The sequence below is a fragment of the Protobothrops mucrosquamatus genome, unplaced genomic scaffold, assembly GCF_001527695.2.
Source record: "Protobothrops mucrosquamatus isolate PMUCROS unplaced genomic scaffold, P.Mucros_1.0 scaffold819, whole genome shotgun sequence".
In the NCBI taxonomy this organism is placed as follows: Eukaryota; Metazoa; Chordata; class Lepidosauria; order Squamata; family Viperidae; genus Protobothrops; species Protobothrops mucrosquamatus.
The window spans coordinates 306,939-323,274 of NW_015387081.1; the positions used below are offsets into that span (position 1 = coordinate 306,939).

The window sequence follows — 16,336 nt, forward strand, 5'->3', positions numbered from 1 at the left end:
ATAAAATTATACTGAAATGAAGTTTAGAAGGTCTGATGTCCCCAAAAATATAAAATACTGGCCAATCTCTTATAAGACAATATTTAACAAATTGAACTAATAATAGAGTTTCTATTTCTGCTTTGTCATTTTATATTGCTTATCTTATTTGGCTTACATAAGAGACAGTATAATGAACTTTTGGAAAAGACCATTTAGGAGACTAAGTCAAGCTCATTGTTTAGTACAGAATCTGTATTCTTCTGTAGAATATCTTCTTAGCATTTGAACAGTACTATTTCTTTCCTTTTTTAGTCTTTTATTTTCAAGACTGAACTTGGTATCTTAATTTGCTGTCATAGGCTTCTAATTTTCCCATCATACTTATTTCCGTTCTCTGAACCTGTTCCACCTTATCTGAATTTTCTTAAAATTTATTGTCCAAAACTATTCTTGAGGTAGAGTCCAATCAACAGTGAAAACAACAGAGCATAATCTGGATGCTATTTATTGATGCATCATAAAATCACTCTGCCTTTTTAAAGGAAGATTATAATCAACTACACATTTAGAATCTTTTTTATAAGTACTATCAAGCTTCACACCAGGACATGTTAACAAATCTTAGCTCTTCAGATACTTAACTCCTTGCTCAACAATTGACTTAACTTGTCCAAAGACTCTCACACAAGACTTGATTAGATTAGATTCTGTATTCTGCAGAGAAGAATGAAGCCTGATTTACACAAGAGATAATTTGCCATCTTCAGTTTAAAGAAGAGCTTTTTCTGCTTGTCCATTGTCTTGACAGCCTTGTGTGACAACTGACCTATGTTCCCATAATACTGCTTCTTAGATTGGGAGCTGCTGGATGCCACTTTACCGAATTTAGCCCTTACAAATATTTAAAATCATCAAATGGAACAATACTTGACTTACATTTGTCACTTGCTTTTTCAGCATTAGATTTCCTACCAGTATTTTAGGATACAAATGTGTGTGTGTGTGTGTGCACGCACGCGCGCGCACACACTTAAGAACCTTAGATTTGGCTCAGGAAACTGTGCTCTCCATTAAAAGAAATGGAATCATCAATCAGCACTGGACCTTTTGGCAAACCAAGCTGTAGCATTTCATACAAACTGCAGTTTCTGTATCATCTTCAAAGGCAGTTCTGCATAAAGCACATTATAAATGTTTACTCTTAAGTTTAGCTAGATTTACTGGTGTTCCTAGTGATGTAATTTATCAGTATATGACCCACCATAGCTTAGATTTCTTCTGGTTAAGAAATAAGTAAGTGATGAATCAGCGAGACGTGGGAAAAGCTTAACCTCTTATATAAAGATGTAGGAAAATTCTAGGTCATGTAACTCATCAACTGTGGTGGTGCAGAGGTTAAAATGCAGTATTGCAGACTAATTCTGCCAACTGCCAGCAGCTCGATTCTTCCCAGCTCAAGGTTGATTCAGCCTTCTATCCTTACGAAGTCAGTAAAAGGAGGACCCAGATTGTTGGGGACAATATACTGATCCTGTAAATCACTTAGCGAAGGCTATAAATCACTGTGAAAGAATAGAATATAAGTCTATTGCTATTGCTATCATGTTCCGAAGGCAACCCTTCATTAGTGTCATCTTCAGCATATTGATCCTTAGTCAGCTAAATACTTATAGTATAATATTTCCATCACCTCTATCCATATAACCCATATGGATAGAAATGGATTTTGAAAATATAATATATGCATGGTGTCTGTGTGAGAGAATAACCAAGAGATGTTGGGAGACTGGATTATAGTAATGTATGCATTGGTCTGGAAAGGGCTGTGCTGGGTGGGCTGACTGGCTCACTGACTTGCTGGCTGTTGGTTGGCTGGCTGGATGGAGAGGATCAAGACTTCAAAAAACTTGGCAGCCATTGTCCGATTATTTCTTCAATTTAGAAAGAAATTAAATGAAGTATGCCATCCTAAACAAAAATAATAGAAAATGTAGAGTTTTGAACCAAATGACCATGTCAATTTAAATAGTTAAGTATTTTTCCTCAGATGGCATAAAACACATAAAAGTAAAATATTCCTTGAGGCCTTCCAACTTTGGTAATAACATGCAAATGTTCATGTAGGTTTCTTGGAAAACATATAGAAGTCATTTCATTTATTTAGCAAATTTATATAGCTGAGCGTCTTACTAAATTTGATTTTGGTGAGCATACAACCCTCAACCATTAAACACAATATAACAACTCTTAAAACAATTCAACATAAGTAAGACACATAAGAAAATAATAGTTAAGCACAATACAACCCTGTCACAGGCTCCCTAGGAGATCCACAAGGTTGTTGGAACAGCTACATTTTAAGGGCTTTCCAGATGGCTAACAGGGATATCAATCAATCAGAATACAGCTGGAAGGGACCTTGGAGGTCTTCTAATCCAACCCCCTGCTCAAGCAGGAGATTTTATAACTTTTCAGATAGGTCCAGTCTTTTCTTAAAAAACCTCCAGTGACTAACCTTACTCGGGGGGGGGGGGAGAAGGAGGATATTATAGAGGTGAGGAGCCATAGTCAACAAAACATTTTTTCTGGACCAACAACATATCTCTCCTGTTGGACCCAATGGAATGGATATATATAATCAGGAAGTAGCAGTCTCTCAAGTAACCTTGTTGCTGGAAGCTGACTGGCAGCCAATGCAGTTAACCACTGCCTCTTCAAAATTATTAGTTATTTTTATCCTTCCTATCATTATCATTTTTTATAGGTAGTGGACACATAAAATACTCCTCCCTTTATCTATTTTCCCCTACTTTCTCCAATTGTAAGGTGAATTGGGCTGAGAGAGAGTGACAGGCCCAAAGTTACCCAGCTGGCTTTCATGCCTAAGGTGGAGTTAGAACTGTGAGTTTCCTGGCTTACAGCCTGGTGCCTTAACCACTAGACCAAATTGCCATATCCTAAAATTTGGTAAAGCTTCCAATATCATCAGCAGCAGCAACAACATACAACAACAAAAAGAGAGCAAGAAGATTATTTTCACAACACAGTGCAGGTTCTTTGAGCATTCAAGGATCAAAGATATAAGCAGCAAGAAATCCATTACCACACATAAAAGCTGGAGAGAAAGACATAAGATTTAAATCTTGGGATATTACATATTTTAGACTGGAGTGGCAGATTCTAATCTTCTTTGTTATTAAGGCAATAAAAGCATTGTCCTGACTGTTCTATTACTAGCTCCTGCAGCTTCATGTTTGGCACTCTATACACAGCTAAATTATCTCATTACTACTCAATTCCAAGTTCAGTCTCAGATCTTTAATAAGGATATAGGAATTACATTACAGATGAGTTTATCACAGAGACAAATAATCCACAGAAATTAAAAAAGAAATACTAGCAATTCTTAAAGTTTACTGAATATATAAATGCTTATTCAAGTATGTATGGTTGCTTGGTTATAAAATGCTATTGCTAGAGAATGTCACAAATATTAACATAAACTTTTATTTTAAATCTTTAATATATTGAAAGTGCAAAGAACCAGAAATGGCTTCAGTTTTATGCAGTTCATTTATACAATGGCAATCCCCCAAATGGACTGTTGTGGTAAATTCAAATTTTATGTAAATCTAAATTGTTTCAGGATACAAATAATTATTAGGAGTATCTTTTATCATTCCCAAAAGATAGAAAAGTGAATCTGTGATTACAAGCTAAAGAGATTATATTGTACAATTGTGTTTGAAACAGCTATTAGCATAGGAGAACTGATTGTCATTGTCAAAATGAGAAGTAAATTGAAATATAAGAACAAAAAATCCTAGGTATTTAAGGGCATTTGTATTCCATCCTCCTTAGCTAGTCTTTTGTTCCTTAGCTGAACCTCCCTTAAGACTGGAAGATCATTGCAGTGTCCTTTCATTCAAAACCAAGAATCTTGCAACTGAAGGAATTGCACTGATATCAACAGAGAGGAGCTGTTAATAAATCAAGCATTTCATTCATAGTATTTCACCTTGTGTTACTTTTTCTCTCCCCCAAGACAATTCATAAAAAATTCATGTCCTGTTTAACTGAGAGCAAATGACATGGACTTCAGCCCAGCTTACATACAAGATTTTCCATGCAGACCGATAAATGTCAGAAACGATGTTTTAACAAAAGGTTCATATTGTGTTTAAATAATTTTTCTGCTCTTTCCTTTGGGATGTTAGTCATACAAACAGGTGAAAAAACTGTAACTAATGGGAAATGGTTAGCATTACTTCATCAGAATTCTTCACATTTTAGTACTACCACAAAATGCCTTTTTTATGACTAAAAAGTGGTTTGCCAATGAAAACGTTAGTACAGGATTCAGATTTGTTCCTGCAATAATCACAGTAAGTTTTAAAGGAGAATCACAGTCATTTATAGAAGCACTGCAATGAGTAAAGTTCAACTCAGCTGTATATTCAGCTGATGGACAGATCTTATACTTGGTTACCCATCTGTAAAATGGAAAGTGGTTTGGCTTCACAGAGTACAAATATATGAGACAATAATGTATTCTGTATATTATGAAGGACACTGTAATGACAAGGCATAATTCTGAGTTCTGAGAAGACACAGCCATGTTTGCCAATGTCAGCAAACATAGTATAAAGGCCTATGTGATTTGTAGACGACATAACTTCTTTTTATGTTTTTAGGCAAGGAAAGATGGAAACCTAGGATGAAACCTACATTCATCCATGAAATTCACTATTTTCCTTGGCACTTCACTACATCTTATCTTAACCAAATGTTGTAAGGACAGAATTCGACTGAGAGATAAATATCCACTGAAGATTCAATTTATATCAAAATATAAACATGTACTCTGTGGCATCATAAACAAACTCTACCCTTATGTAAAGTAGTTGAATCTCAACTTAAAAGTATTTAGGTCACATATTTTGCATCCAAACCCTTGGTGTTTTGTTTTGTTTTGTTTTTTTCATTTCTTCTCCGTAATCCACTGTGGATGTTGTGATTATAGAAATTATATATATAGACTTAAACTGCTTTAAATTAAATAAATATGGGGGTTTCCAATGTAGAATGCTCACAAAACAATAAACATATTATGAAACATTTCAGAAATGCTGTTAAGTTGAAAGTGACTTTATCACTTTCTCTGTTCTTTATAAAGCAGAAAATTATCCAGTTTTATTGGTGTTATAACTTACAGTGAACTGCAAGTCACAGACATCGCTTTATTGTGTTTTTCATTATAAACTAATAGTGTTCAAGGATTCAGGTAAAATTAATTATTTAGCACAACTTTCAGTTTTTTACTTTTATCTCCCAGATTGGGTTAATTTTGAAAGATACTCTGGATTTTTAACTACAAAACTATTTATAATAGCTTTTGCTTTGTTTTATCCATATCTGTCTTGTGAGATTGCTATCAAAATTTGACTTCTAAATGGATGCTATGTTAAATTTTAAACATACAATAATAAAAAACAAATTTATAACCAATAACCATTTAATAACTTAACCACAGCTAAAACTCATTATTTAAATTTCAATTTAAGTTTGGAGTTGAGAAGTGGAGGTGAAACCCTTACTAGAACTTGCAAGGTTGTTAGTGATCTGAAAGTTATTGTCATCTAATACAAAGGTATAGAGGAATGCAGGGATAATCTTGACAAAGGTATGAAGAACCTTTTAGGGTAATAAAGTCACTTCTGAGAAAAGTAATAGTGTGAGAAATAAACTCAAAATAGTCTTGCTTTGATTCTGTTTGATATAAGAGGAAACAAATGCAAACTCTTGAGGCTAACATTGTATTACTATACCTTATAACAATAAAGTGGCATACCTGGAATACAGGTAATATTTGTTTCTTGACTTGTTCTACTTTAAAAGGTTCCATAGTTCATTTGTCAACTTGGAATAAGCCCAAATTTTGTTTAACCATGTCTTCTTGAATACTAGATAATTGCATAATGTTTATTTTCCAACTTACTATCAGGACTGCAATGTTTATACTCATCTCATAACAAAATGTATAAATAAATAAATATAAATATATAATAAACATTGCAGTCCTGGCAGGAAATGAGATAATAAACATTATGCAATATTTTATTATTTTATTACTGTTTATTCCTTCCATGATCATGCTTATTTGTTATAATAGCATAGCAGAATACAAATATAATAACAATAAAACACTAATAATACAAATAAGATAACAACACCAATGAACAACACCATATGCACGGTGTAAAAATCTGGATGACCACTATAAATGCAACAAGCCTTTCAGTCATCCAGATTTTCATTGTATTTAATATAGCACCATGCAAAACAATCTAATGATCCAAATTAGCATGCAGAATAACTGGCAAAATCTCATTCATGAAAACATGTAGGCATTTGCCCATTTTTGGCAAGAATAAATATCCATAGAAATAGTTAAGGAAGTTTTGCATATCTGTATAAATGAATCCATGCATTTTGTTATGTTGTGATGCAGCAAACTTTATTATTACTATAGCTACATTTCAATGTTCAAAGTGAATATTTACAGAATTTAATGGAAATAGTTATATTGGGAACATTTTTTTTATTTTGGTTTAAGGTGAACACAAAGCACTTTTGGCTTTAACAGCAATCCCTGCAGCAAGAAAAGATACTGCAATTAAGCTGTCGAAATCTAAACTATTAACTGGCATTCAAGTCTCCTCTAATTATTGCTGTTTTAATAAAATAAAAAACCTTTTTGAATGTCTTCTTTTAAATGACTCACTTATTTGCCAAAAGCAGAGAGCATTATTCTGGATAGTTCAACCTTGTGAAATTTTCTTCATTTCCTTCATTCTTAAATACATTTAAGAAATAGCTATAAATCTATTTCAGCCTTCCCTAATCTAATGCCCTCCAGAAAACATCATTTCTGAATTTTATATTGGTAATTCACAGGGTTTACCCTGTTCTTCACAGTGTGGACCTTAAAAAAAATACTCTTTAGGGATTGGAGGCATTAGAATGATCCTTCTAAAATCTATATGACATTATTAACTCAATATATAAGAGAAAATGACCATGAAGACTTTGAAGATAGTATGGAATAAATCTAACTTTATAAGCTTCAAAAACAGATTTTCTGAAGATATGGATGAAATAAGCGATCATAAGAAGGATTAGTAAAAAGTGGCTGATCCACATTTAACAAGTACAACTTCTTAACAGTTCTTAGAAAAAGAATTATTGGCTACAAACTTTAAAAATGATCAGGATTAGTTATTTCCAATTCTAGAGAGCATAACATAAAATATTTATGAATATTTTATTCATATAAATTTATTTCCTCCTTCAGAGAAAATTTACTAAAAAAAATCATACATTTCTGAGAAATACATTTTTTATCTCTTGAAAACAGATCAAGTGCTTTTTCTCTTTCTGAAAAGTGACAAGAGATTGATTGCCAGTGTCAATACAATAACTGAAAACTGATTGGTTTTCAGTTATTGTAATGAGTTATCAGTTAAGTTCTGAAAAATAGTTGTGTTCCAACTGTGCCTTCTAAATGCTTTAAACTACACTTTCCAGAATTGTCAGCTGGAAATTTAGGAAATATAATGTATCTGGGGAGTGCCAGGTTGGAGAAAGTTTCCCCTTACAAAAACATGATTGTTTTGATGATTCATGTATGAAAAATTTACTTTTAAGCATAGAGATTCTACACATATTTAGATATTTTAAAACAAATAAAATATAAAACAAGGAACATTAGTTTTTTTAAAAAATAAGCATCACAATAAAGTTTCAAGAGATAATAAAACATCAGACCTGCGCATTATCCTTGCCAATTAAAAAATGCACCTTGGCCACTAACATTAGGAGTTAATGTTATGAAACCTAGATTTAGATTTTATGAAACAGAATCTGTTTAGAACTTTATGGTACAAGAAATATGAATGAACATTTTTACTTCCAAAGGCTGTGAAGTCCTATTGGCAAAAACTCTTACTTGATATAACTAGAATGATTTTTCAATACATTAACATAAATTTATTATGGTTATATTAGTAATAATAATTTATATGACACAGTTGTGATTTTGTTTAAAATACATTAATCTGAAATCTGCAAGAAAAAATTATTCTATTTTTGTCAAACACATTTCAAAGAAACCCTAAAATGCTACAAATGCTACAAAGTTTAATGATAGATAACATAGAGTTAACATTTGTGAACAGATTTTTGTTTTGGGCCATTATTGTCAGTATCCAGAAAGAATGCTTCTCGTATCTATTGCCCTTCACAAAGATCACACAAAACTTTATTTTTTATATCATAAATTTGTAATTTGTTTCCAGGTATAGCAGTGAAGACATCAGATTTTCATTTTCATGGAAATAGGAAAGATAAACTAATCATGGCCTTTTATGTATAAACCAGATTTCTCCTTATACATATAAAAGATAGTGTGTGCAATGAAGACATGAACTAGGCTATATTTTGTTTTAGATGTATCACCCTTCATATAGTCAAGATTTAATAAACTGGAATTCCTTCAGCTATTTTCAAGCCAGTTACATATGTAATTGTCATACCATAGAGCCAACTTAATAACTTAGAAATTAGCATTTATTGGAGTTCTTTGTCAAATGTTTTACTGAAGTCATGATATATTATTTGTGGAGCATTCCCACAATCTGCTAGAAAAATCTCAGTCAAAAGAATGAGATTACATTACTCTGGCAAGAATTGTTCGTGATAAAATCATACTGATTTTTGGTAATTACTGCATTGTTTACAATGTATCTACAGATCCGTTTCTAAATACTTTTTCTAGAATCATCACAGGTTAATCTGTAGTTTTCTGTATCTTCCTTTCCCCCTCCTCCCACCCTTTTTTTTAAAAAAATAGGATCAATATTTGGTCTCCCCCAATCATCTGGAATTTACCTTTTCTACAGATTGAAGAGATAAGTGTAATAAAAACCTCAGCCAAGCTTCAGCACTATGTAATTTCACTGCACTAAAGATAACTGGGCTGCAGAACCTGTATCAATAGACTTATCACTTGCTGGTGTTTTATGCCTTGTTGAAGATAGGAGAAAGAAACATAATGTCTTCACTGATCAACAAATCTGTCTTGAAATCAGAATGATTCTTGCACTCAGTCCATTACTGATATCCCCATTTGTATTCTTTTGGATAGGTGAAAAGAAATGAAGTGAAGATAGATCTTATTTTCACCTATACTTATTTAACTTCACTGTTGTCCAGACTCTTGTCATGAATGATGGCAGTTTCTATAGCAGATAGGGATTTTGGCAGATTTATTTTCCCGTTATTTTTATTCCTGTTCCCATTTGATCCTCTTTCAGTTTATTTTTGAATTTCCATTACTTTCATATATTTTTTTTATTTCTTTTGCAAATATATATTGTTCCAATCATTAATAAATAATCTCTTCCATTTGACAGTCTTATTTTCTTTAGTTATGTCTTAAAAAATATGCTTTATTTTAAATAGTTTCTTTTCTTTTTACTATAAGATTATTAATAAAATGGTTGTATATTATCTTTCTTCCTGTGTCCTTGGAAACAATGTCAGATTCTTCTCTCCCGGCACTCTACTAATAACCATGTCTACGTATTATTAAAATATTAGACATGCCATACATCCCTAAACTTTTGATCCTGGGCTGAATACTGAGACTGAGAATGGGCCAACCAGAGATGTGCTCACTGATTACTGAGAATTACTGAGAGCTTTGGGAATGTTGCCAAAGTTGTTTTAAAAAGCAGCTACTATGGTGAAAAGACAAAAAAAAATGCAGTTTGAAGTGTCTCTGATGAAATGTGTTTCATGTTCCCTGAAGGGAAAGCATTGGAGCAAACAACCACCCAGATTAATGCCAGACAATTAATCTACTTTCTGAGCCTACCACAGAGTATTTGGGGTGGTACCTGCATGCTTTTTGAAAAAATACTGACCCCAAATGAAATAACCATTTGAAATGATAGTAATGTCATTCTTAATATCTACTTCTGGCAATTTCAGCTTTGTCACAGTTCTTCAATTTAATAACAGTTAATATATCAACAACATTATGCTCTTTTGAATTAATATAAATAAAAGATGTTTTTGATTATTATGATGATTTTTTTCATGGAATGTATTTTCTTTTTAGTGGGATGCTATAACAGAAATGGATGAATATAATCGTCCTATCCACACATACCAGGTATGTAATGTTATGGAACCCAACCAAAACAACTGGCTTCGTACAAATTGGATCTCACGTGATGCTGCCCAGAAAATTTATGTGGAAATGAAATTTACACTGAGGGACTGCAACAGCATTCCATGGGTGCTGGGGACATGCAAAGAAACATTCAACCTTTACTATCTGGAATCAGATGAATCCCATGGAATTAAATTCAAGCCAAACCAATACAGCAAAATTGATACTATTGCAGCTGATGAAAGTTTTACTCAGATGGATTTGGGAGATCGCATCCTGAAACTGAATACAGAAGTTCGTGAAGTGGGACCAATAAACCGAAAAGGATTTTTTCTTGCCTTTCAAGATATTGGGGCATGCATTGCTTTGGTTTCTGTCCGTGTTTACTACAAAAAGTGTCCTTTCACTGTTCGGAACTTGGCTATGTTTCCTGACACCATTCCAAGGGTTGATTCTTCTTCTTTAGTGGAAGTACGAGGTTCTTGTGTGAAGAGTGCTGAAGAACGGGATACTCCAAAGTTATATTGTGGAGCTGATGGGGATTGGCTAGTTCCTCTAGGACGATGCATATGCAGTGTTGGTTATGAAGAAGTGGATGGTTCATGCCATGGTAAGACAATTGTTTTAAGTAAATTCCAAGGCAAGTTTTGAACTATACTCAGCTAGATGGGTTATAGTCCAGCTTTTAACTGAATTTCATTTCTCAATAGAAAATGCATTAAATTTATTATTCATTTAATTGTTGGATGAAGCTCATATATTGAAAACAAATATGTCATCAATGAAGAATGATGAAAGCTTCATTTACAGAAAAAAAAATTTATTCATAAAAAAATAAGTAAAATGGAATTGTTCATTGTTATTTGCTTTTAAGAAGAATAAACCATTTCTTGTGTGCATACTAAGCAATTACGAGTATAATATAAGTTGGTATATTGTTAAAATACATAGTAGCTTTGTTGTCCTGGCATTTTGCTAGATAAAAACACTTGAAGAGTGACATGTTGTAGAAGCTTATTTAATTTCAAAACAATATAGAAATGAGAAATACTATAATAGGTGGCAAGTATTGCATATTGGAAAAAGCATATATTTATGAGAAAAAGATCCAAGTATTTTACTTGGATAAATTATGTGGAGAACAAATAGATGTCACATAAAAGTTATTTGCTATGGGGAGAAGATCAAGTGGAAAATATTTTGCTTGTTAGAATTTATTAAATTATAGTGATTAGAGTCATGGACATTTTTTTTTTCAAATCAGGCTATAAACTTTAATTTTGTCAATAAATATATATATTGCTAATATATTGATAGAAAGAATAATATTTCCTCTTAATAGAATAAAAGGAATTGATTTTATTAATGGATGAAAATATTTGTTCATATTTGTATAAAGACTGGGATTGTTTTAAATTACATAGAATAACTTAGTTTAATTCTGCAGTTATGAAAAACTTACACTGAATTAAATTTATGCTGGTGATTAGATATATTAGCTACTTGGATGCTTGTTTTTATCCAAATGCAGAAAGGCTGCATGGAACTAGATAATCTAAAAGCTTCAATATATGATGAACCTATCAGAATTTAAGCAAGATGCAGTTGACATTTCCAGATTAAACAATTTATGAATCCTTTACAAACTAAGCTTATTCTTACTCTTCAGGTTGAAAAATTTGCTGATAGTTGGTCTTTGATTAACTAAATATTTATATATTTTTATTTAAATTTAAATTACTGAAGATGAAGATTTTCAGAAGACTATTTAAAAAATAAGCTCATTAAAAATCCTGTGGCATCTCAGTTAAATCTATTTCAAATAAAAGCAACAGAAGAAAGGGCATGATTAAATGATATTGAAATAAAATTAAATTATATGGTTTCTGTGGCCTCCAATCGTTTGTCCCAAATACGGTAACTGTTTCATTTTGATTCTGTGTACAAAACATTGCATAATGTCAGCTTTTATGGCTTTTATCTATTTAATAAGGCTACTATAAGTTCAAAATTCTGAAATTAATGTAATAGTTGAATAAAATAATAACGTCTGATTATTATGCAAGTATTTTAATCTGAAAATGCAAAATGTTGATAACTTCCTAACTGGGCAGGTTAGCAATATTTTTTTAACAGCCTAGACAGGATGTCCCAAATATAGTCATCTGCTTTTGCAGTAATTGCAGGATAGAATTATTCTCTGAAAGTTTCCTATTAATTCTTGTGAAGTTCTATTATAGCTTCCTCCTCCTCCTCCTCCTCCTCCTCCTCCTTCTCTCTCTCTCTCTCTCTCTCTCAAAAGAGGATCAATGTTGCTGCTCAACAAGCAGTATCTAGATAGGAGCATAATAAACTGCAGGAGTACCTAAAAGCATGTTTATTTAAAGTGTTTTTATTTAATTGCTTAAGGAGTGGAAAATTAATGTTTAAACATTAACTGCTTTATTATATCCTCACTTTTTCAGTGGAGTATTATTTTCCCAGTTTGACACTGTAGGAATAAGAGACTTTATAAATTTTCATACATTGGTTCATCTTTGAATTATTATTTTAGCACCATGCTTCACATACTATGTTTTTAAATTCCATACCATACATTTGTATCCATGTAGGTATGAATAATTCTAAGGAAGGCTGCAGCATTAAGAGCTCTAAAATTGATCTTCTCTCCACAAACTATACTATAAAACTTAACAGTAACAGGGAGCAGCAGAAATCTTCTGGTTCAGTTGCCGTACCGTTTATTTGCTGTGCTACATGACAGTCTGGAAATTCAATCTGCAAGCTATAAAAATATGCAGTAAAAGGACATGATCACTGGTGGGTCAGTAGTAAAAGAGTTTACCATGTAATGTTGTTCTCTCTATGTCTCTGTATACATGAGTAAAACAGAAAAGTTACATGCTTTTTACTAGTCCTAGAATGAATCAGTGTTATGATTCTCACTTAATCTTAAGAAATGCCTCACCAAATTGTTAATTTAGAATTTTCTTAAAGCCACACTGTATCATTGATAAAAGGGAACTCTGCTTTGTTCTTTTTATTCCACAAAGTGTTAGCTAAACAATTCTTTAACCTTTTTTGCAGATCCACTGGTAAAATATAATACTTTTCATCTGAAGAATGGATCCTTTGATCCATTCCATAATAATTAATGCAGTGAATGAACAGTATCTGAATTAAATCTTCTCTTGAGAAAGTAGAAATCTTTTGACAATTAATTTGCATTACCAAGATACTAATATTAATATTTCAATTTGTGAAACCAAATTAAGTAGATCAGATACCCCTTCTTTCCAGTGCTTTTTTTGTAAAAAAAAAAAAAAAAAAAAAAAAAGGTGCCAGAATTCACACACGTCATATAACCCGCCTTGCCTACCCTACAAGGTTCCATGCAAAAAAGGTGCCGGAACTCCGTTCTGGGCGTTCTATGACAAAAAAAGCCCTGCTTCTTTCTATCTTCAACTCCCATCCCCATTTCAATGAATTTGCTTTCCTAATTTTCCTTCCCAGAACCTTTTACCTGAAACTGTGTAGGATTATGTATGCTAGCCTTTGACTGAATAAAGATTTGTTTTAATTTATATCTGTTTTTAATCATGTTTCATGTCTGGTACCATTTGTTTTGAGGCTTCAAAGAAGTACCACGCTGATGATCCACTGCTAAAATCTCGAGACCACAGTATTGAACTCACCTAACATACTATTTGGAACAGAAAGTGTGTGTGTGTATATATGTGTGGGTGTGTGATTGTGTAAGCAACTAACTTGTCTTCCTTCCTGAATGTTGTTAAGTAATTCTTATGAGAAAACAATAATATTCTTAAGCAAAGCTTAACTGCTTAACCAAACCTGATGTCTGCCTATGTTATTTTTATGAGAACAATTCAGTACCCTCACAGGGACTTTTATTCAGTTTCCCAATCTATTTTCAATTGATATTTCTGGTAGTTGTAACATCTTTACAAAATTAATGATCATTAAAATACTAAGCAATATATACTATATGACCTCAAAGTGTAAGATATCTTGTCATCTTGTTTTATTGTTGCAAAGTAACTCTTGTCTCTGTAGCAGGACAAAAAAAACAAAACACCACAGTATTTCTTGATTCAATATTGCCCCCAAAATAGTTCTTTCCTATTTTCTGGCATTATAGTTTAGTGGGGGAAAATATGCCATATTTTTATTTAATTTATTTATTTAAATTCTTTATATGCTAAATATACTGCTAAATAAATAATTGTAAGAATCCTTAACAAATAAGCTCCATTTAGTGGTTCGCTCTAGCAGGAGAGTTGTAGTAGCCACATCCAGTTTATTTGTCACATAGCTGTACTTTACATCTGTAAAACAGTAACTGAACTTTTCCAATGGAAAGACTTTTCTACCTAAGCATCATTCCACTTTCCTTATAGGCCTGGTCGTTTAAGCCTATTAGTTCTATTTAGTAGGTAACATTTTAGAGAGCCAGGTTTCCCAGTCAAGGAGTTCAGTTAAATTCTTCTTATATAGTAGAATGTAGATAACTTTAAACGGTGAATGTTGATTAACTAGTCCATATACTTTTTCTTGACCAATGACAATTGCTTTGGAGGAAGAGAAAAGGATAAATATAAAGATAAATATATTAAATAGAGAATTGCATGGAACATGAAAACATACATTTTCAAAATTAAAATCATAACTTTCAAGAATTGTTTTCATACAAAAATAAAATATTTGTTAGCTTTTGGGAGGAGAAGAAAAAAGAAGAGTAGAGGAAATTCATGACAATTCTGATTGTCATGCTAAATTTATAAGCTATCATATTCCCTTTATTGTTACACTTCAGGAAGAGAGATAATAATTGGATAACAGAAATTGAAATCATTGGCTTTCCAGTAAATATACAAATATATTTATGTCATAGTTACATTGATTTATTTATATGCACTGCCAAAATTCTCAAACAACTATTTTGCCAAAAGTGTCATGATTTTCAACAATAGCTTGATTTTTACAAAAGAACACGAACATATTTTCTGGCACTCAAGTTTATTAAAATTGTTCCTTTCATTTAATATTAGATTGTACCAACTAGTCCATGATAGTTTGGTTTTTAATAAATTAAGATATACATGGCAATTCCTGAGACAAAATATTTACTATTTGCATTTTAGACAGCACATCATATAGAATAACTGCTTGAATATAACATTACCAAAAGTTACTATGTGGTGATCTCACTATAACAATATACTACATCTGTGCAGTCCTTTACCTTTGGTAATAAAATGGTGCTTTGAACACCCATGGCGACTTGTCTGAAATTTTTGTGCAGCCCCAGGAAAAGACTCAGTTGCATTAAGGGATTGACAACAAGTGGAATATTCTTACAACCATATGCAATTTGGAATCAAATATGATGATCTTCACAGCTCTTGTATATACTAGCAAAAATAAAGCTTTCAATCCCTCTTTCTATTCCTATTTATCTTTCTCCTTCATTTGCATTTCTCTTTAAGAAAGATGCAAGATGAATCAGGAGCTCAGTTTCTAAGAAAAGTTAAAAGTGTCTCCATTTAAAATATTTCTGCAGCACCAGCTTAATTACAGTTGCTGAATTCAAATGATCTGAAACATATTTCATATTATAGCACTTTTGCTCAAATTACTTCAAAAGGAAATTGTAGTTCCTACTCATCATTTGAAGTTAGCTATAAGAAAGATAATGATTAGGTTAAGGACCATTTTAGTCATCAGACAAATAATATGAATGCAGTCCCACAAGTCTTATTTCCCCTTATTTTCTGTAAAATGAAGTATATGCAGTAAATGATGTGCCTAAGAGCAGCTCATCAGTACTGGAAAGACTTTTTTCGTGAAATTTTGGACCTGTAAGTGACATAAAAGAGTCTCTAATTTGGTTTCTTTTTTCATGCAGTACTTAAATTTGGGTATCTAGGCTTCCCTATTGTATTTAAAGTCATAGCTTCATTTTGAACATCACGTTTTTCAAACTATTTTCATTAGACCAGTGATGGGGAACCTATCACATGTGTTCCAAAGAGGTGACACAGGAGTGTTCACCAACATCCAATCACAGGTCTCCAAAGTATGCTCTGCTCTTGTGTA

General features: G+C 32.3%; 1 protein-coding gene across 1 annotated transcript in view; it reads left to right on the forward strand.

Moving 5' to 3' along the window:
- The window catches only part of LOC107290071 (ephrin type-A receptor 6-like), a gene marked incomplete at its 3' end in the record, with an annotated part of 93,529 nt that extends 82,700 nt beyond the window's left edge, over nucleotides 1–10,829 (forward strand). The window contains exon 3 of the mRNA XM_015818914.1: nucleotides 10,166–10,829. Within this exon, the coding sequence (XP_015674400.1) occupies nucleotides 10,166–10,829 (664 nt within the window). The remainder of the gene's footprint in view (nucleotides 1–10,165) is intronic.
- Nucleotides 10,830–16,336: the final 5,507 nt, after the last annotated feature.